At 49.5% G+C, this 22,202-nt stretch overlaps 1 protein-coding gene across 1 annotated transcript in view; it reads right to left on the reverse strand.

The window, feature by feature from the left end:
• Nucleotides 1-22,202, reverse strand: part of nxn (nucleoredoxin) — a 107,158-nt gene that overhangs the window by 25,483 nt on the left and 59,473 nt on the right. Inside the window, exons 4-6 of the mRNA XM_033045719.1 lie at nucleotides 19,927-20,027; nucleotides 12,670-12,776; nucleotides 2,507-2,686 (exon numbers count right to left, since the gene is read on the reverse strand). Coding sequence (XP_032901610.1) covers nucleotides 2,507-2,686; nucleotides 12,670-12,776; nucleotides 19,927-20,027 — 388 coding nt within the window. The remainder of the gene's footprint in view (nucleotides 1-2,506; nucleotides 2,687-12,669; nucleotides 12,777-19,926; nucleotides 20,028-22,202) is intronic.

Raw genomic sequence — 22,202 nt, forward strand, 5'->3', positions numbered from 1 at the left:
AGTTTGAGTTTAGTTTCTTGTCACGTGGACCGAGGTACAGTGAAAAGCTTTTGTTGCGTGCTAACCAGTCGGCGGAAAGACAACACGTGATTACAAGCGAGCCATCTACAGTGTACAGATATATGATAAAGGGAATAACGTGAATAGCGTTTAGTGCACGATAAAACCGGCAAAGTCCGATCAAAGATAGTCCGAGGGTCACCAACGAGGTGGCCAGTAGTTCAGCACTGCTCTCTGGCTGCCTGATAACAGCTGGGAAGAAACCGCCCCTGAATCTGGAGGTGTGCGTTTTCACACTTCGATACCTTTTGCCTGATGGGAGAGGGGAGAAGAGGGAGAGGGGAGAAGAGGGAGAGGGGAGAAGAGGGAGTGCCCAGGTTGCGACTCGTCCTTGATTATGCCGCTGGCCTTGCCGAGGCAGCGTGAGGTGTAGATGGAGTCAATGGAAGGGAGGTTGGTTTGTGTGTGTGATGGTCTGGGCTGCGTCCACAATTCTCTGCAATTTCTTGCGGTCTTGGATGGAGCTGTTCCCAAACCGAGTCGTGATGCATCCTGATAAAATGCTTTCTACGGCGCATCTGTAGAAGTTGGTGAGAGTTGTCGGGGACGTGCCTTCTGAGGAAGTAGAGGCTTCTAAGGAGGTAGAGGAGATGGTTGGGCGATGTGGGACTGTGAGGAATGCCTCATTAAACGGCTGTTAACACCACACGTGGCAAGCAACTGACCAGCAATGAATGGGTTATGGGAGATTTAGCGTGAGCCTGGTAAAGGCCTTCAGAGGATTTGGGGGGGGGAGGAGGCAGGGGCTGGGCTGGGGGGGGGGGGGGGGGGGGGGGAGGGGAGAGGCAGGGGGCTGGGCTGGGTGGGGGAGGGGGGGAGGCAGGGGCTGGGCTGGGGGAGGGGGGAGGGGGAGAGGCAGGGGCTGGGCTGGGGGAGGGGGGAAAGCCCTGGGTAAGGAAGTAATAAATCCACTAAATCCACTGGCAGGATAATGTAACTGAGGAAGTAAACCACTCAGTGGAGTTAGAGGGGACAGTAAAGGTTTGTGAGGGCAATAACTAGAGCAGTAAAACAATTAGAGATTAGCAGAAGCCTGGTGACCTCTGCTGGGCATCATGCTTGTTATTCCGTTTAAGAAGGAACTGCAGATGCTGGAAAATCGATGGTAGTCAAAAATTCTGGAGAAACTCAGCGGGTGCAGCAGCATCTGTGGAGCGAAGGAAATAGGCAACGTTTTGGGCCGAAACCCTTCTTCAGACTGACCATGCTTGTTATTCTGCTGTGTGTCGGGGGCAGTGGACTGTGGGGGTCAGGCACAATGGTGTATGGATGGGTGTGAGTCTACACTGTAGCGATTGAACGGGAATTGTCAGTGTGTGGGCTCAGTGACTCAGGAAACAGGCCCTTCGGCTGACCGAGTCCTGGCCGACCAGCGATCACCGTACAGTGACACTATCCTGCACACACTGGGGACAATTGACATTTTTTTTCTACCTGTGAGGCAGCAACTCTACCGCTGCGACACTGTGCTGCTTCTATTAATAGTACGTGCACCACTGCTCAACTCTTCTCATAATTACCAGGCAGCCATGCCCAGGAGGGAGTTTCGGTTGGGAAAAGATATATGTCAAGGTTGACATATCGAGTGACACAAACAAGGTGATAAACTGTTTGCTTTGGAACAGTGAAAGTGACCCAACTTCTGAATGAATGCTGTGTTTTAACATGTTGAGGGGTTGTTGATCAGTGCACAGATAATGCATGAACGCACACACACACACACTTATGCACACACACACCCACATAGACATAAATATACACATGCACTTATGGAGATGTGCGCGCACACACACGCACACACACGCACACACACACAGACACACTCACACGCACACACACGCACACACACACAGACACACTCACACGCGCACACACACACACAGACACACATACACTCATATATACTGATGACTCACTCATGTAGACTAATACACTCAACGATATAGAAGCTATCACACATGCTCACACTCACACATATGCACTTTATACACACATGTACCACAATTTATTACACATACAGATAGTTTACATATATATACTGTATGCACGTACACACATGCAGACTTTATGCAAGTACTTAAGAAAGGTGCACACACACACAACACGAACAATGTATCATAGATGCAGAGACACATGCATGCACATACGCAAAAGCACACGCGCACACACCCTTGCACGTGCACTCACTTGTGCACTCGCACACATGCGCCTGCACGCGCACACATACGCTTACGCACGCACACACATGCACACACACACATTCTCCTGCACACACACACACTCACACATGCACACACATGCACACACACACACACACACTCACTCATGCACACACACGCACACACACACACACACACACTCACTCATGCACAGGCGCACTTACGTGCGCACACACACACTTGCTCACAAGGCGGAGAGTGGGAGATTCGGGACGAGCACTTCATACCCACAAACAGAACCAGGCAGGGCCCCTCATTCAGCTGCATGGCGGTGGACTCTGTGAGTTCTAACACCGGTTTGGGATGCCAGGGAAACTCTTTGCAGTCCATGTCATTGAGTACAGCTGCCCTCCCCTGCCGAGTGATGATCCGGCCCTCCTGGTCCAGGATGATGAGGGTTGGAATCCCTGCAGTGAAGACAAAACATCAGGGATTACCGCCTCCCCTCAGCAGCTTCAGTTCCAGTAAATCAAATTCACAGACTTTACCCCAGGGTGGGTCTCCATTAATTGTCTCCATATCTACGACCCAGAGCTGTGTAACCCTAGCATAGGACAGTACAGCACAGGAACAGGCCCTTCGGCCCACAATGTCTGTGCTGAACATGGTGCCATGTTAAACTAATCTCCGCTGTCAGCTCGTGATTCATATCCCTCCACTCCCTGCATATCCACCTGCCTATCTAAAAGCCTCTTTAATGCTACTATCATATCTGCTTCCACCACCACCCCCGGCAATAGGTTCTCAACCCCCATCGCCCACTATTAAATGCGTTTGTCCTGCGCACCTCCTTCAGGTTAGTTTAATTTAGAGATACAGCGCGGAAACAGGCCCTTCGGACCACCGAGTCCGCGCCGACCAGCGATCCCCGCACACTAACGCACAAGGGACAATTTACACTTATACCAAATCAATTAGCCTACAAACCTGCACCTCTTTGGAGTGTGGGGGGAAACTGGGACTTGCTGGAGAAAACCCACGCAGGTCTTGGGGAGAAGGTACAAACTCTGTACAGACAGCGCCCATAGTCAGGATGGAACCCGGGGCTCTGGCGCTGTGAGGCAGCAACTCTACCGCTGCGCCACCCTATGCTATCCTTGAGTTTCCTCCTAACAGTTTTATATTGAACTTTGGTGAATTAACCTCGGCTCAAGTCCCTTGTACATAATTAAAAGCATTTGGACTGAGCGGCCCTGATGGATGAAGGTTTATTACAGGGATGCTTCTGCCCATAGTAAACAGGGACTCGTCTGAAACATTGCAAGCACTTTGGCAATAAAAACATATATTATTGAAAACACTGATGATGTGCAAGACCATGTTTCAACCTCATCAATTAAATCACTGGTGTAAACAGTTGCCTGTATGGGTGCGGTGTTGTGCTCTGTGACAGGACTCTGTGTGTGATGTTACAGAGTCCCCCACAACGCCACCAGACAAAGACAGCCAGTCAGGGACAGGCGTGTGGGAAGGAACTGCAGACGCTGGTTTACACCGAAGGTAGACAACAAAATGCTGGAGTAACTCAGCGGGACAGGCAGCATCTCTGGAGAGAAGGAATGGGTGACGTTTCGGGTCGAGACCCTTCCTCAGAACCTTCAGCAGTCTGAAGAAGGATCCCGACCCAAAACGTCACCTGTTGCTTCTCTCCAGAGACGCTGCTTGTTCCCGCTGAGTTACTCCAGCATTTTGTGTCTATCGACAAGGTCAGGTGCTGGGAAGCTGAAGTCTAAGGAGAGAGTGGGACATTGGTGGAAACACTCAGCAGGCCAGGCAGTGTCCGTGGAGGGAGAGACGGGGTGAATGAGAGAGCAGGCGTGTTTTAAGTTGCAGAGAGGGGAGGGGTTGGACAGTCACAGGGCAGTCTGTGTGTCAGGTGGAGATGGCCATAGAGTCTGGGCAACTTGATCAGTTCAGTGCTGACTGGTTAGTCATTGGCTAAAGATACAGAGAGAGCCACAGAGATAGAGACAGAGAGATGTGGTGAAATATGGTGAAAGAGAGGGGGAAGACAGAGAGGAGAGACAGAGAGACGGAGTGAGTAAGAGAAAGAGAGAGAGGGAGTGCGAGAGAGAACGACAGATAGAGAGAGGGAAAGAGAGGGAGGGAGAGAGGGAGATAAAGGTGTAGAGAGATAGAGAGACAGAGCAGAGGGAGTAACAGAGAGAGAGAGAGAGAGGCAGGGGGAGAAAGGGAGGGATGGAGGGAGGGAGAGAGAGAGAGATGAGAGAGAGACTAGTCAAAGAAAAGACAAAATATTAATACAATCAAAACTAGACACAGTTACTCCAGCATTTTGTGTCAATTTTCACTGTAAACCAGCATCTGCAGTTCCTTCCAACACATGAATAAATCTAGTCATCCACGGTGCACAGATAAAGGATACAACATTTAGTACATATAACATCTAAGTCTGATAAAGTCCAAGTGAAGATTGTTCAAAGATCTAGATCTAGTAAAAAATGGTAGGTTGGGACTGCACGCTAGCTGATTAGGGGGTTATTCAGTTGCCGGAAAGCTGGGAAGAAACCATTCCCCATGGCCTCCTAGTGATGGCCTTCAAAATATCAATTTTGCATGGGGAGATATTGGGACATGTAGACACAAAGAACTGCAGATGCTGGTTTACAAAAAAAGGCACAAAGTGCTGGAGTAGTTCAGCAGGTCAGACAGCATCTTTGGGCTGGCGACATTTCAGGTCAGGACTCTTCTTCAGGCTGATTATAGCAGCGGGGAGAAAGGTGGAAGAGAGGTGGCGGTCAGGACAAAGCCTGGCAAGTGATAGGTGGATACAGGTGAAGGAGAGGGGGGGGGGGGTGTGGCACAGGCGACTAAGGAGGGTGGAGTGGTGGGGTGGCCATTATGGGTTCCAACTTCCCTTGATCATCTGCTGCCGGCCCTGATTTGTTCTGGCCTTTTCCTACCTGTAGCCCCCCCCCCCCCCCCCCCCCACATTCAGTCAGATGAAGGGTTCCAACCCAAAACGTCACCCACCCTTTTTCTCCAGAAATGCTGCCTGACCCTCTGGGTTACTCCAGCACATTGTGTGTATATGATGAGAGATCTTGTTCAGTTCACCAACCTCTCTCTGAAGGCAAAGAAAACATAGGCTGCATCTCCCTCCCTTCCTCCTGCATAGTTTAATATTTCTGCAGAGTTAGTCCAAACATGGGCAGTCACCCTTAAAGCGCTGAGAGAGCTGACACATTTTTTTCCTCTGAGATATTGTTTAGTTTTTAGTTTGAGAGAGACAAAGCGGAAACAGGCCCTTTGGCCCACAGAGTCTGCGCCGACCAGCGATCCCTGCACATTAACACAATTCTACACACACTAGGGACAATTTACACAAACACCAAGCCAATGAACCTACAAACCTGTACGTCTTTGGAGTGTGGGAGTAAACCGAAGATCTCGGAGAAAACCCGCGCGGTCACGGGGAGAACGTACAAACTCCGTACAGACAGCACCTGTGGACAGGATCGAACCCGGGTCTCTGGTTCTGCAAGCTGTAAGGCAGCAATTCCACCATGGCCGCCTTTATATATTCCCTATATATTCCTTTATATGTTAGATTCTAACAAAGATGACTTGGGATAATCCAATCATGATTTGTATTATTCTTGGCTAAGGTGCAACAATTCACAGCCTCAAACATAAATCAGTCTTGAGAGCTCTTTCTGCATTTCATAATTTCCTCACAAGACATAAGGTGGCCGTTCAGCCTATCTACTCTGTGCTAGCTCTCAGGGCAGGCCCATCAATCTCATCCCCACATAGTTCCCAGTCCCCTGACCTCTATCAGATGCCCTTTAATTCTCCCTCACTTCACTACTCACCTCCACACTCGGGAACAAGTTACAGAGGGCCAATTAACCTTCTGACCGCCTGTCCTTGGCATGTGGGAGGAAACCGGAGCACCCGGAGGAAACTCATGCGGTCACAAGAGAACGTGCAAACGCCACACGGACAGCTCCCGAGGTCAGGATCGAACCCGGGCCTCTGAAGCTGTGGAACTGCACTGTGTGTCAAAGGCAGACACAAAGTGTTGGAGTAACTCAGCGGGTCGGGCAGCATCTCTGGAGAACAAGGATGGGTGACGTTTCGGGTCAGCACCCTTCTTCAGACTGAATTAAAACTCAGAGTAAACAGAGTAAACTCAGCTTAATATAGTTTAGTTTATTAAATGGAGTGAATGGTCAGATTTATAGTATTTGTGGACCTCTAAAGAGAACTGGGATTTTGATCAATCAGGTCTGGATCTTATCGAATAGCAGAACAGACTTTTGCACAGTTATTTATCCAGAGTAGGGGAATCAAGAACCAGTTTACGGTGAGAGGGGCGAGATTTAATAGGAACCTGAGGGGTGACATTTTCACTCAGAGGGTAGTGGGTGCATAGAACGAGCTGCCTGAGGAGGTAGTTGAGGCAGGTACTATAAAACCGTTTAAAAGTTATAGGGACAGGTAAATGGATAGGAAGGGTTTAGAGGTATGAAGTTAGAGGATTACAGGTAAGAGGTATAAAGGTATGAATATTGATTTCTCTACCTTTCAGTAACCCGTGCATCCCCTCTCTCTCCGTCCCACCCAAGTAGTTGTATTAGCTTCAAAGTCATCTTGTTGAACCTCATTGTTTGTAACTCATTTTCACCTAGCACACAGCTAGTCACGACCTGTTCCTTTTATCATTGTTACTTTTTTACATATCTTTCATTCATTTGCTCTATATCTCCCCATATCTCTTGTCTCCCTTTCCCCAGACTCTCTGCCTGAGGAAGGGTCCAGACCCGAAACGTCACCTATTCCTTTTCTCTCAAAAATCGAATATAGGAGCAAGGAATCGAATATAGGAGCAAAGAGGTCCTTCTGCAGTTGTACAGAGACCTAGTGAGACCACACCTGGAGTATTGTGTGCAGTTTTGGTCCCCTAATTTCAGGAAGGACATTCTTGCTATTGAGGGAGTGCAGCGTAGGTTTACAAGGTTAATTCCCGGGATGGCGGGACTGTCATATGCTGAGAGAATGGAGCAGCTGGGCTTGTACACTCTGGAGTTTAGAAGGATGAGAGGGCATCTCATTCAAACATATAAGATTGTTAAGGGATTGGACACGCTAGGGGCAGGAAACATGTGCCCGATGTTGGGGGAGACCAGAACCAGGGGCCACCGTTTAAGAATAAGGAGTAAGCCATTTAGAACGGAGACGAGGAAACACTTTTTTTCACAGAGAGTGGCGAGTCTGTGGAATTCTCTGCCTCAGAGGGCGGTGGAGACAGGTTCTCTGGATGCTTTCAAGAGAGAGCTAGATAGGGCTCTTAAAAATAGCGGAGTCAGGGGATATGGGGAGAAGGCAGGAACGGGGTACTGATTGGGGATGATCAGCCATGATCACATTGAATGGCGGTTCTGGCTCGAAGGGCTGAATGGCCTACTCCTGCACCTATTGTCTATTGATCCTTCTGGGCCTGTTTTCAAGCTGTATCTTTCAATCGATCCTTTGCAAACAAGATTTTTCACTGTACCTGTACCTAATGTGGGCCCCATATCTGAGGAAGGGTGTGCTGGCGCTGGAGAGGGTCCAGATGAGGTTTACAAGAATGATCCCAGGAATGAGCGGGTTGACATATGGTGCAGGTTTGACGGCACCGGGCATGTACTCGCTGGCGTTCAGAAGGATCAGCGCGGACCTCATTGAAACTTTTTGAATGGTGAAAGGCCTGGATAGAGTGGATATAGAGAGGATGTTTCCACTAGTGGGGGAATTCAGGACCAGAGGTCATGGCCTCAGAAATACAGGACGTTCCTTTGGGAAGGAGATGAGGGGGGAATTTCTTTAGTCAGATGGTGATGAATCTGTGGAATTCATTGCCACGGAAGGCTGTGGAGGCCATCAATGGATATATTTAAGGCAGAGATAAATAGATTCTTGATTAGTACGGGTGTCAGAGGTTATGAAGAGAAGGCAGGAGAATGGAGTTGAGAGGGAGAGATAGATCAGCCACGATTGAATGACGGAGTAGACTTGATGGGCCGAATGGCCTAATTCTACTCCTAGAACTCACAAACTCAGCGGACTTGTGCAGATGAGAGGAAACTCGACATGATCGACTGTTTTACTGTAAGAATTTCATTTTTCTATCTGGGACATATGGGAATACAGCTCTCTTGTCACTTGAGGTGGGGGCGAGGGGTTTGTGTGAGGGAGTGTTTAATGGTGTGAGAGTCCTGCAGCATCTAAGCCCAGAGTAAAGGGTCCAGTAATTCCAGCTAGTCAGGCAGCAGCAGCAGCAGCAACGGGTACACACACACACACACAGGCAACACTTGGCATTACTCATCAGGCCCACAGGCATTTCAAGGCCAAGCTAAAAAAAGAAATGTGAAATGTTTCATTCCACTGAGCTTTTGTTTAATGAAAGCAGAAGCGGAACAGCCTCTGTGAGGAGCCTTTGAGGAGCGACGCTGCCCCCCCCCCGATCACGCCCCGCACTCTGTGATGTGCCGGAGCCCGTAAGAACTTGTACAAATATGTTGTAATAAAACCTGTGGCGTTCACTGGCTAACACACTGGGGGCCCTGGAAACAAAACGTTACAAATGGCTTGCTTTACTTTCAAGGGCAATTGGGAGGTTTATTTTAATGGGGGGGGGGGGGGGGGGTAGGGAGAAGACATCGATGGTGTTGAAAATTAAGAAATGCGAGTAGGTCAGGCTGGCTCCATGACACAAAGTTACAATAGACAATAGACAATAGGTGCAGGAGGAGGCCATTCAGCCCCTCGAGCCAGCACCGCCATTCACTGTGATCATGGCTGATCATCCACAATCTGTAAGTACCCCGTTCCTGCCTTCTCCCCGTGTCCCCTGACTCTGCTATCTTTAAGAGCTCTATCTAACTCTCTCTTGAAAGCATCCAGAGAATAGCCTTCTGAGTCAGAGAATTCCACAGATTCACAATTCTCTGGGTGAAAATGTTTTTCCTCGGCTCCGTTCTAAATGGCCTACCCCTTAATCTTAAACCGTGGCCCCTGGTTCTGGACCCCAGGGTAGGGGGCCATTCTGCCCAGCAAGTCCTTGCTGGCCCCCGTTCGGATGAAACATTGCCCCCTGTGGTGATTTGGGGAATGGTTTGCGGCCATTTTGCATGCAGCAAGATTCCACCAACTTCAATGCAGCTGGATAAGCCGTGACTAGTTGAGTTTAGTTTAGAGATACAGCGCGGAGACAGGCCCCACCGAATCCACATCGACCAGCGATCCCCGTACACTAACATCATCCCACACACACTTGGGACATTTTACAGTTTTTTTTAACTTAAACCAATTAACCTACAAATCTGTAAATCTTTGGAGTGTGGGAGGAAACCGGAGCACCCGGAGAAAACACAACGTGGTCACGGGGAGAACGTACAAACTCCGTAGAGACAGCGCCTGTAGTCAGGATCAAACCCGGGACTTTGGCGCTGTGAGGCAGTAGCTCTAACGCTGCGCCACTGTGCCGCCCCGCATGGATCATAGCATAGAACTAGGGCGAACGTTCCCAGGGCATCCTGCAATCGAGATGCTTTGCTGTAATCCAACTGAGAGGGGGGCCCCTGAATAAGATCTCCCGCCCCCCCCCCCCCCCCCTCCAGCACAGTCGTGGGCACACACAGCGCAGGGACAGGACAGGGGGGGGGGCAAAGTCATAAGGTCATAGCGTCATAAGGAGTAGAATTCGGCCATTCGGCCCATCAAGTTTACTCCGCCATTCAATCATGGCTGATCTATCTCTCCCTCCTATCACCATTCTCCTGCCTTCTCCCCATAACCTCTGACACCAGTACTAATCAAGAATATATCTATCCCTGCCATAAAAATATCCACTGATCTGGCCTCCAGAGCCCTCAGTGGCAAAGAATTCCACAGATTCACCACCCTCTGACTAAAAAAAATTCCTCCTCATCTTCTTCCGAAAAGAACGCCCTATAATTCTGAGGCTATGTACTCTAGTGCTGGGCTCTCCCACCTGAAGTCACCACATTCGGAGGGAAGCGTCTGAGCTGTTACTTAATACAAATACAACCTGCCTGATATGATGTCACGGTTGTGCAGCAGTAGAGTTACTGCCTTACAGCACCAGAGACCCGGGTTTGATCCTGACTACGGGTGCTGTCTGTACGGAGTTTGTACGTTCTCCCCGTGACCTGCGTGGGTTTTCTCGGAGATCTTCGGTTTCCTCCCACACTCCAAGACGTACAGGTATGTAAGTTAATTGGCTTGGTATAAAATGTACAAATTGTCTCTAGTGTGAGTAGGATAGTGTTAGTGTTGTGGGGATCGCTGGTCGGTGCGGATTCGATGGGCCGAAAGGCCTGTTTCCGCGCTGCATCTCTAAAATAAAATTAAAAACAAAGTCCTCAGGGCAAGAGCAGACGAGTGCGGTCTGCTGCCCTGCATTTGTTCCCTTCACCTCTCCAAAAATGCGCTGGTGTTACGTTGCAATGCAGCATTCAGAGCTGCGGGTCGGTGCCTACATGCACTCAGCTCCAAAGAACCATCTACTCCAGGCCTCGCGATCCCACATCCACCCGCCAATTCACTCGTGCTGCACACTGGCGCTGCGGGTAGAGCCGCTGCCTCAGAGCGCCAGGGACCCAGGTTCGGTCCCGACCTCGGGTGCTGTCTGTGTGGAGTTTGCACGTTCTCCCTGTGACCGCGTGGGTTTCCTCCAGGTGCTCCACTTTCCTCCCACATCCCAGAGACGTGCGGGTTTGCAGGTTAATTTGCCCGCTGTGAACTACCATCAGCGTGCAGGGTGTGGCTGAGAAAGTGAGATAACATAGAACTAGTGTGAATGGGTGATCGATGGTCGGCCTGGACTCAGTGGGCCGAAGGGCCTGTTTCCATACTGTATCTTTTAATCAATCAATCAATCGAGCCCAAGCTACCTAGGCCTAGGTAGAGTGGACCTGAAGAGGACGTTTCCACTAGTCTAGGACCAGTAAAGGAAGGATAAAAGGAAGTACCTTTAGAATGGAGATAAGGAGGAATTTCTTTACTCAGTGAATCTATGCAATTCATTGCCACAGACGGCTGTGGAGGCCAAGTCATTGGGTATTTTTAAAGCAGAGATTAATAGGTTCATGGTTAGTAAAGGTGTCAGGGGTTATGGGGAGAAGGCAGGAGAATGGTGTTGAGAGAGAAAGATAGATCAGCCATGATTGAATGGAGCAACAGACTTGATGGGCCAAATGGCTTAATTCTGCTCCTATGTCCTATGTTATTATGGTCAATACATGCTGCCTGTTGTGAAAGTACTTGCCTACTTGGAGTCATCCGTGGCAATGAGATGGGAATCGAGGTGGGATGTGGACGAGGCAGAGACTCAGTCACAATGTCACTACACAGGGGAGCAGACCAATGGGTCAAAATGGACACCTCCCACTGCCATCTCCTATACTCCCCCCTCTAACCACCCTGAAGGAGATGGTGATGGTCACTGCGTTTGAGTTGGGAGCTTCAGCGTTGCGATGGAGCACCAGCGGACATGGGATGGAGATATATTTCCGAGTTAGCGCAGAGGGAGAAGGTGGGGTAGTTATACTAAGCGATGCCCCTGTGCCTTTATTCCTTCTGGCTGCTGGAGGTGGAGGTGTAGTTGGAGTGGTCGGGCGGTGCAGTGGAGAAGGACTGGAGGAGTTGCAGCAAGTCCAACATTGGGTGGTACTGCAGCAACGCATCAGAGTGTGGGTGATTTGTACCACAGGGGGCCCAGCGCGGGGCCACCGAGAATGAAGGAGGGACCCGCCTGCTGACACGTGCATACGGTCATAAGGAATAGGAGCAGAATTAGGCCATTCGGCCCTTCAAGTCTACTCCGCCATTCAATCAAAGCTGATCTGTCTCTCCCTCCTAACCCCATTCTCCTGCCTTCTCCCCATAACCCGACACCCGTGTTAATGAAGCTCACGCAGCGGTGAGTCTGTGTGTTCAAGAGAGGGTTAGATTTAGCTCTTAGGGCGAACGGAATCAAGGGATACGAGGAGAAAGCAGGAACGGGGTACTGATTCTCGATGATCAGCCATGATCATATTGAATGGCGGTGCTGGCTCGAAGGGCCGAATGGCCTACTCCTGCATTTATTTTCTATGTTTCTATGAGCAGAAGAGAACTCTGTTTGATGAACCTGATGTAACTTTGTGGGTTTTCTCCGGGTGCTCCGGTTTCCTCCCACACTCCCAAGACATACAGCTTTGTAGGTTTGTTGACCTCAGTCAAATAGTGAATGATCCCCAGTGTGTGTAGGATGGTGCTCCTGTACAGAACAGACCTCGCTGTATCTCTAAAGTGTGAAGAGCGCCGGAGGGCTGTGTGGCAGCAGGAGGCAGACCACGGCGGTTCCTCCTCCTACCTTGTATGCCATAATGTCTATTGAGACGAGACCGCCTGGCTTCATCAGTGTACGGGACTGCTGTCCAAGGCATCTCGCTGAAATACTGCTTGTAGGAATCCTCTGACCTGCGGAGGAAGCAAGCACATAGTCAGCACACAAGCACTCTTTTAGACAATAGACAATAGGTGCAGGAGTAGGCCATTCGGCCCTTCGAGCCAGCACCGCCATTCAATGTGATCATGGCTGATCATCCCCAATCATTCCCCCAATCCTGCCTTCTCCTCATATCCCCTGACTCTGTTATTTTTAAGAACCCCATCTAGCTCTCTCTTGAAAGTATCCAGAGAACCTGCCTCCACCGCCCTCTGAGGCAGAGAATTCCACAGACTCACCACTCTCTGTGAGAAAAAGTGTTTCCTCGTCTCCGTTCTAAATAGCTTACTCCTTATCCTTAAACTGTGGCCCCTGGTTCTGGACTCCCCCAACATCGGGAACATGTTTCCTGCCTCTAGCGTGTCCAAACCCTTAACAATCTTATATGTTTCAATGAGATTCCCTCTCATCCTTCTAAACTTTTGCCTCTAAGATGGGTGTTGGAGAGGTGTAGAGAGGTGGAACATCAATAAACTCAACAACTAAAGGAGGCAACAAATGTTTGCAACCACAACAGTCCAACTTCGGGGACAGTTTCTTCCCAACTGTTATCAGGTAAACTGAACGATTCTATTACCAATTAGCGAGCAGATCTGAACTACTAACTACCTCATTGGAGACCAACCTCCCTTCCATTGTCTCCATCTCCACCTCACGCTGCCCCACCAGCAGAACCAAGGACCAGTCTCACCCCAGTCTTTCGTTATTCCCCCCTCTCCTATCAGGCAAAAGGTTCAGAAGTGTGAAAACGCACACCTCCAGATTCAGGGACAGTTTCTTCCCAGCTGTTATCAGGCAACTGAACCGTCCTACCACAACCAGAGAGCAGTCCTGAGATACTATCTACCTCATTGGAGACCCTCGGACCAACTTTAATCGGACTTTATCTTGTACTAGGCATTATTTACGTCATTCACTTTATCATGTATCTGTACACTGTAGATGGATCGATTGTAATCATGTATAGTCCTTCCTCTGACCGGTTGCAAACAAAAGCTTTTCACTGTACCTCAGTATACATGACAATAAACTAAAATAAACTAAATCTAGACTTTGACTGTGAACTAATATCATCCAGGATAATGGAGGTGAATGGAGGAAGAGAGGAAGAGATTTGGAGGGGCTGTGATTGGGACCTTAAGACATAGGAGCAGAATTAAGCCATTCGGCCCATCAACAGACTGTTATGCCATTTGTTCATTTTTTGTTAATCTGATCTATTTCTCCTTTTCAACCCCCATTTTCTTGCCTTCTCCCGGTAACCTTTGACGCCCTAACAATTCAAGAACACGCCCATACTAATAGAGATGCTGCCTGACCCGCGTAGTTACTCCAGCACTTTGTGTCTTTTTCCTGTAATCCAGCACCTGCGGTTCCATCTGTTACATAGATCAAGGAGAAAGATTTAATGGGATCCCGAGAGGCAACTTTTCCACGCAGATGGCGGTAGGTGTATGGAACGAGCTGCCAAAGGAGATATTTGTGGCAAGTACTTAAAACACACTTGGACAGATACATGGATGAGAAAGGTTTAGAAGGATATGGGCCAAACGCGGGCAGGTGGGACTAATGTAGACGAGAGACCTTGACTCTATCTCTGGATACTAATCAGGAGGGAAGAGGACTTGAGGACATGGACCACCAGCGATCAGAGGACCCAATCCTAATTTATCTAATTTCTAGTCACCCCTGCATTCCCTCTCTCTCCGCCCCTCCCCCACCCTAGTCATCCTGCCAGTTCCACTGTTCCCACCCATATAATCCCTTTGTTATCACCTCTTCCACAGCCAACAATGGACCATTGTGGGCTCCACTTTTCCTGGGCTGGGTCATCAGTCGGTGCTGGCCCTGATTTGTTTGTATCTTTTCATACCTCCAGTTTCCTTCTCCCCTGACTCTCAAGAGGGTCTCGACCCAAAACGTCACCTGCTCCTTTTTCTCCAGAGCTGGCTGCCTGACCCGCTGAGTTACTCCAGCATTTTGTATCAATCTTCTCTGACCTCTCTCACTATTGAAATCACCACCCCACCTCTCACTTGGACCTCTCTGTACCTGGGATAGTAGCAAATTGAGGAACGGCACCCCATCATCTGACTTGGCACTTAGATCCTTTAGCAATCAACATTATCTTCAACAATGTCAGGACCAGGCCGCCTTTCCTTCACTCTCCTCTTTGCATTTCACAAGAACAAAAGGAAACAGTAGCAGGAGTAGGCCACTCGGCCCTTCGAGCCAGCACCACCATTCAATATGATCATCTAGAACCAGTACCCTGTTCCTGCATTCTCCCCATATCCCTTGATTCTGTTGGCCTTAAGAGCTCTATCTAACTCTCTCTTGAATGCATCCATTGAATTGGCCTCCACTGCCTTCTGTGGCAGAGAATTCCAGATTCACAACTCTCTGGTGAAAAAGTGTTTCCTCATCTCAGTCCAAAATGGCCTACCCCTTATTCTTAAACTGCGACCCCAACTTCCTGAAGATTGGGAACATTTTCCCTGCATCTAGCCTTTCCAATCCCGTAATAATTTTATATGTTTCTAAAAGATCGCCTCTCATCCTTCTAAATTCCAGTGAATACAAACCCAGTCGATCCATTCTTTCATCATATCACAGTCCCGCCATCCCAGGGTTTAACCTGGAGAACCTACGCTGCACTCCCTCAATAGCAAGAATGTCCTTCCTCAAATTAGAAGACCAAAACTGCACATAACTTCCATCTTGCTCCTATACTCAGATCCTCTCGCTATGAAGGCCAACATGCCATTTACTTTCTGCTGTACCTGCCTGCTTACTTTCAGTGATTGATTTACAAGGACACCCAGGTCTCGTTGCATCTCCCCTTTCCTTAATCTGACATTCCGTGTCTATCTCAGCCCCGCGATGGGTTTGGGCCAAGGCATTGCAGACTCCCACTGCCCAAGTCTGGCCTGATCGGTTTGGAGGACTTGCACGGGGGAGCACACAGTCCCAGAAAGCCCCTTGATTTACACTCGCAGAGGGCAAGTTGCGACCTGACATGTGACGTGCATGTCTTTGGGTATCCAGATGCCAAACCTTCTCACGGACAGGGGGGAGGGAGGAGGGGAAAAAAATCAAATGTTTATATTGAAAGTCACCAGTTATAAATAGCAGTAGAGGGACTGCAGGCAGCGATCTTGGTGTGAGGCCAGCGCTAATTCTGCAGGGGTTTTGTTTCACAAGCGTGTCAGTCACAACTTACAGACTACAGGCGCGTCACACACACACTCAGACAACGAAGTTAGACACAAAAAGCTGGAGTAACTCAGCGGGACAGGCAGCATCTCTGGAGAGAAGGAACGGGAGACATTTCGGGTCGAGACCCTTCTTCAGACTAGTTAGGGGAAAAGGGAAACGAGAGATGCAGACGCACTGCGTCACCTACTGACTCCACCTCGACGCCCTTTAGTCACCGGGAGGGTGCAACGGAGAAACGGACAAAGACAAGGTCAAGGGGTGCAAACACCACCCATCAGAGTCACACACCAACCTGACCAGCAGTTTTGTAATGTAGAAAGAAGCCACTCGGCCCATTGGGTCAATGCTGGCTCCCATCTCCCACATGCCAATTGACCCTCCGCCCCAGGTTCCACCACTCCCTACACACTGGCGGCCATTTACAGAGGGTGTGCGGTCTACAAACCCGCACGTCTTTAGCATGTGAGAGGAGAAACTGGAGCATCAACGTCATGAGGGGAATAGAAAGGGTGAATGAACAGAGTCTTTTACCCAGAGTGGGGGAATCAAGAACCAGGGGGAAATAACAAACAAACAAATAAATAGAGCAAAATAATAGTGTAAACTCAAAAACAATGTCCCCAAGTCTATGTAATTCAGAGCTTATTCAGAGGTTGTAGTGTTTAATAGCCTGATGGTTGTAGGGAAGAAGCTGCTCCTGAACCTGGACATTAGTTTTCAGGCTTTATATTCACACTTGTATCTGTGTGAGTGTGAGTGTGTAAGTGTGTGAGTGAGTGAATGAATGAGTGAATGAGTGAGTGAGTGAGTGAATGTGTGAGTGTGTGGGTTTTTGTGTGAGTGTGTGAGTGAGTGAGTGTAAGTGAGTGAGTGAGTGTGTGTGAGTGTGAGTGTGAGAGTGTGTGTGAGTGAGTGAGTGAGTGTGTGCGAGTGTGTGTGTGTGTGAGTAAGTGTGTGAGTAAGTGTGTGTGTGAGTGTGAGTGAGTGAGTGAGTGAGTGAGTGAGTGAGTGAGTGAGTGAGTGAGTGAGTGAGTGAGTGAGTGAGTGAGTGAGTGAGTGAGTGTATGTGTGAGTGTATGTGTGAGTGTCAGTGTGTGTGTGTACGTATTATTTATATTGGTAAGAACTACAAATACACAACAGGAACTTGTCAAACTGTTTCCATGGTTTGTACTGAAAATAGACACAAAGTGGTGGAGCAACTCAGCGGGTCAGGCAGCATCTCTGGAGCGAAGGCATAGGTGGCGTTTCGGGTCGGGACCCTTCTTCAGACTCATTGTTAGTACGTGTGCATGTGTCAGTGCATGTGGGTGTGAAACATATGTGTGTGGGCTGTGTCGATGCGTGTTCATGTGCATGGACTGTGTGCGCGTGTGTACACTTGTGTGTGTGTGTGTGTGTGTGTGTGTGTGTGTGTGTGTGTGTGTGTGTGTGTGTGTGTGTGTGTGTGTGTGTGTGTGTGTGTGTGTGTGTGTGTGCGTTATGACTGCTGGAACCACGAATATACAAGAAGCAATTGTCACTAGTTGTTCCCATGGAATATCCAACCTGGGGAATGTCCAGGATATTCCTATGCTGAGGAATATGATCGTGCTTAAAGCCGACCGCACCAGGGAGGTTTCGGCAACATTTGAGCCTTTCCTCACACCAGGCTTGGTTTGAGGAAAACCCGTCCCTTCTCTCCAGAGATGCTGCCTGACCCGCTGAGTTACTCCAGCACTTTGTGTCTATTTTCAGTACAAACCATGGAAACCGTTTGACAGATAGCAGTGGGGAAGAAGCAATTGCTGAGTCTAGTTATGGTTGCAGTGGGAACTCCACAGAGTCTCTTTCTGCAGCGCTAATCCAAGCACAGACGGTGACTGGGGAATATTGCTTAAAACAACCCTAAGTGTAAACGCGCATTTAAATTGTCACTTGTCCGACCGATCTGTTTAAACAGAAGTGTTTATTGAGCAACTGATTGACGGAGGAGGCACTCAATGGCCTTTCAACTTCCATTTCAATCTGTGCTACCAAACAAAGGGTCCCTTTCTTCGCTTGCCTTGGGGGGGGGGGGGGGGGGGGGGGATGGGGGAAAGGCTTTGGTTAGTCTCGGCCCAGTGAAGTGCGTGTGGCCATCTGTGCGGCACTTGTTCATACGTTCGCAAGTTGTCGGAGCAGAATGAGGCCATTCGGCCCATCAAGTCCGCTCCGCCATTCAATCATGGCTGATCTAACTCTCCCTCCTAACCCCATCCTCCAGCCTGCTCCCCATAACCCCTGACATCTGTCTTAATCTAGAATCTGTCAATCTCTGCCCATTTACTCCACAGCTGTCTGTGTCAATGAATTCCACAGATTCACCACCCTCTGATCAAAGAAATTAATTCCTCATCTCCTTTCCAAAGGTGCGTCCTTTTATCCCAAGGTTATAGCCTCTGGTCCTAGACTCTCCCACTAGTGGAAACATCCTGGTTAACTTCACACTGAGGAGCCAGGGTGATAAGGATCAGTCTGTTGGAGAATCACACTGCAGCTTTCACTGGTCCTTCGGAGAATGGGACAGGGGCATGTTTAGTTTAATTTAGTTTAGAGATACAGCGCGGAAACAGGCCCTTCAGCCCACCGAGTCTGCGCCGACCAGCGATCCCCGCACACTAACCCTCTAGGGACAATTTATACTTATACTAAGCCAATGAACCTACAAACCTGTACGTCTTTGGAGTGTGGGAGGAAACCGAAGATCTCGGAGAAAACCCATGTGGTCACGGGGAGAAGGTACAAACTCCGTACGGACAGCACCCGTAGTCGGGATGGAACCCGAGTCACTGGCGCTGTAAGTGCTGTCAGACAGCAACTCTAGCGTTGCACCACTGTGCCTCCCTATTGTTGAGGGAGTACGACTCTCTCACTAAAGGCCCTGTCCCACGATGCGAGTTTACCCAAGAGCTCTCCCGAGTTTAAAAAAAAAATCAAACTCGTGGTAAGTACGTAGAACATACGTAGTGGGTACGTCAGAGCTCGTGGATGTCTCTTAGCGGCTCGTAATGCTAACGGCAGGTACTCGGGAAACGCGGAAATTCGTGAAGGTTTTTGAACAGTGTGAAAAATTTCCAAGAGTAAAAAATTACTCGCGGTGAAGTACCAGGAGTTTGATTTATTTTTTTAACTCGGGAGAGCTCTTGGGTAAACTCGCCTCGTGGGACAGGGGCTTAACACTGGTGTTGGGCTCACAAAGGAAGGTGAGATCACTGGTGCTCCTGATGCTGACAGAAAATCCGACCTCTACCTTCACTCTGACAGCCTCCGGCCAACCCCATGTCAGATTTCTGGGCCCTATATCTGAGGAAAGATGTGCCGGTGTCGGAGTGGGTCCGGAGGAGGTTTAGGGAATGATCCTGGTGATGAGTGGGTTAACGTATGATGAGCGTTTGACGGCACTGGCCCCTGTACTCGCTGGAGTTTAAAAGGATAATGTAAGGCCTGGATGTGGGGAGGATGGTTCCATTAGTGGGAGAGTCTGGGACCAGGGGGCACAGTCTCAGAATAAAAGGATGTACCTTTAGAATGGAGATGAGGATGAATTTCTTCAGCCAGAGGGTGGTGAATCTGTGGAATTCATTGCCACAGACAGCTGTGGGGGGCATGTCTTTGCATATTTTTAAAGCACAAATTGCCACCCATTCCTTCTCTCCAGAGATGCTGCCTGTCCTGCTGAGTTACTCCAGCATTTCGTGTCTACCTTTGATAGGTTCTTGATTAGTAAGGGCGCGGGGAGAAGGCAGGAGAAAGGAGTTAAGAGGGAAAGATAGATCAGCCATGATTGAATGGCGGAGTGGGCTTGAAGGGCCGAATGGCCTAATTCTGCTCCTACGACCTATGAACTTATCTGCAGTTCCTTGCGTCTGCAAATGCTTTTACCTGTCAGCGCTGACAAAAACAATCTCGAACTTCTGTCCCGACTCCTTGATTTTGCGATAGATCTCCACGAGGACGCGGGTGAGGCTTCTGCAGGGTGGGCACTGTGTGGAGAGGAGAGGGTTAATGCAGTAACAGCAGCAGCTCAGAGCAGCGTCAGTTAAACACCACGCTGCCCCTCACAGACCACCCCCATTCACCCAGAACTCCAGGAATGAGTGGGACCTCACTGAAACTCACCGGATAGTGGGCGGCCCGGATAGAGTGGATGTGGAGAGGATGTTTCCACTAGTGGAAGAGTCTAGGACCAGAGGTCATACCCTCAGAATTAAAGGACGTTCTTTTAGGAAGGAGATGAGGAGGAATTTCTTTAGTCAGAGAGTGGTGAATCTGTGGAATTCTTTGCCACAGAAGGCTGTGGAGGCCAGGTCAATGGATATTTTTAAGGCAGAGATTGACAGATTCTTGATTAGTGCCAATGTCAGGGGTTATGGGGAGAAGGCAGGAGAGGGGGAAGACAGATCAGCCATGATTGAATGCCGGAGTAGACTTGATGGGCCGAATGGCCGAATCCTGCACCTACCACTTATGATCTTATGAGCTCCAATAACACCTGACACTCAGCCTCCTGTCTTTATGTTTTGCTTGGTAACTTTACAAATCTGTGCCGGAGCCTGCATTGTCACTGTGTCCTGTGCTCATAAATATATCGTCATGACCAGAGGGCCTGCAGCATTTCTCATGGTTTATAGATAGGACTAGACTGCATTCAAAGCCAACCCCCCCCCCCCCCCCAGCTCAGCTCTAACTGGTCTCTGCTGCCGTGGACTCCGTTAGATGTATTTTTCTAAGAGGGCAGAAACCCTCTCGGTGGGACAGGGCGGTTCTGTGGGGGAAGCAGAGGGCGGGAGATTCAGGATGTTGATTCCTGCCCCACCTTCTATTCAAACTGTGGTCCATGGCCAAACTCGCTGGTCACCGCTCCACCCCCGCCCTTCACTCTGGAGCCCAACAGCAGGCCAACAAATTAATTCAGCCCATCCCACTCGCACTGATCACTAAACACACATTTATGTTAAACCCGTTGGCAGTGCAGGAGTCCCTCAATGCTGCACTGGGCTATCGCCACTGGCAGTATTACTGCATTGGGCCAGTATTAATGCACTGGGGCAGTATTATTGCACTGGGCCAGTATTGTTGCACTGGGGCAGCACCTTTGGCAGTGCTGCACTGGGCCAGGGGTGGAACATTGCAACCTTCATGTGGTCCGCCCTATTTCGACGAAGGCAATCAACCCGGTGTGCACAATCAAGTAAGATCAAATAGAACAAGTTGTCCTACAACTTTAGGCGGTGCACGCCACACGCAAGAAGAAGAAGAAGAAGCACTGGGCCAGTATTATTGCACTGGGGCAGCAGCTCTGGCAGTGCAGGGCTCCCACAGATCTACGCCGGCACAGTATCTTTGGCACATACTGCTGAGGTAACTCAACGTGTCAGATAACATCTCTGGAGAATATGGATAGACAACGTTTCGGGTTGGGACTCTTCTTCAGACACCACACAGCGCTGGAGTAACTCAGCGGGTCAGGCAGCATCTCTGGAGAATATGGAGAGGTGACGTCACGGGTGGGAACCCTTCTCAATCCCACTACAATCAGTCTGAAGAAGGGTCATAGAGTCAAGCGATGTACATCAACACCAACATTTATATAGCGTCTGCAAAATAGAGTCATACAGCACGGAAACAGGCCCTTCGGCCCAACTTGCCCACACTGACCAACACGCCCCATCTATACTAGTCCCACCTACCTGCGTTTGTACAATATCCCTCTTACCCTGTCCTGACCACAATGTCACCGATCCATGTTCTGCAGAGATGCTGTCCGCTGCTCTAGATGTCAGCTGATTTACATCGGTGAGACCAAGCGTAGGTTGGGCGATCGTTTCGCCGAACACCTCCGCTCAGTCCGCAATAACCTACCTGACCTCCCGGTGGCTCAGCACTTCAACTCCCCCTCCCATTCCCAATCCGACCTCTCTGTCCTGGGTCTCCTCCATTGCCAGAGTGAGCAACAGCGGAAATTGGAGGAACAGCACCTCATATTCCGTCTGGGGTCCTTGCGGCCTTATGGCATTAACATTGAATTCTCCCAATTTGGCTAGCCCGTGCTGTCTCCTCCCCTTCCTTAACCCTCTAGCTGTCTCCTCCCATCCGCCCGCCCTCGGGCTCCTCCTCCCCCTCCCCTTTTCCTTCTTTCTTTCCCCACCCCCCATCAG

This window comes from Amblyraja radiata, chromosome 28 (assembly GCF_010909765.2).
Source record: "Amblyraja radiata isolate CabotCenter1 chromosome 28, sAmbRad1.1.pri, whole genome shotgun sequence".
Taxonomy (NCBI): domain Eukaryota; kingdom Metazoa; phylum Chordata; class Chondrichthyes; order Rajiformes; family Rajidae; genus Amblyraja; species Amblyraja radiata.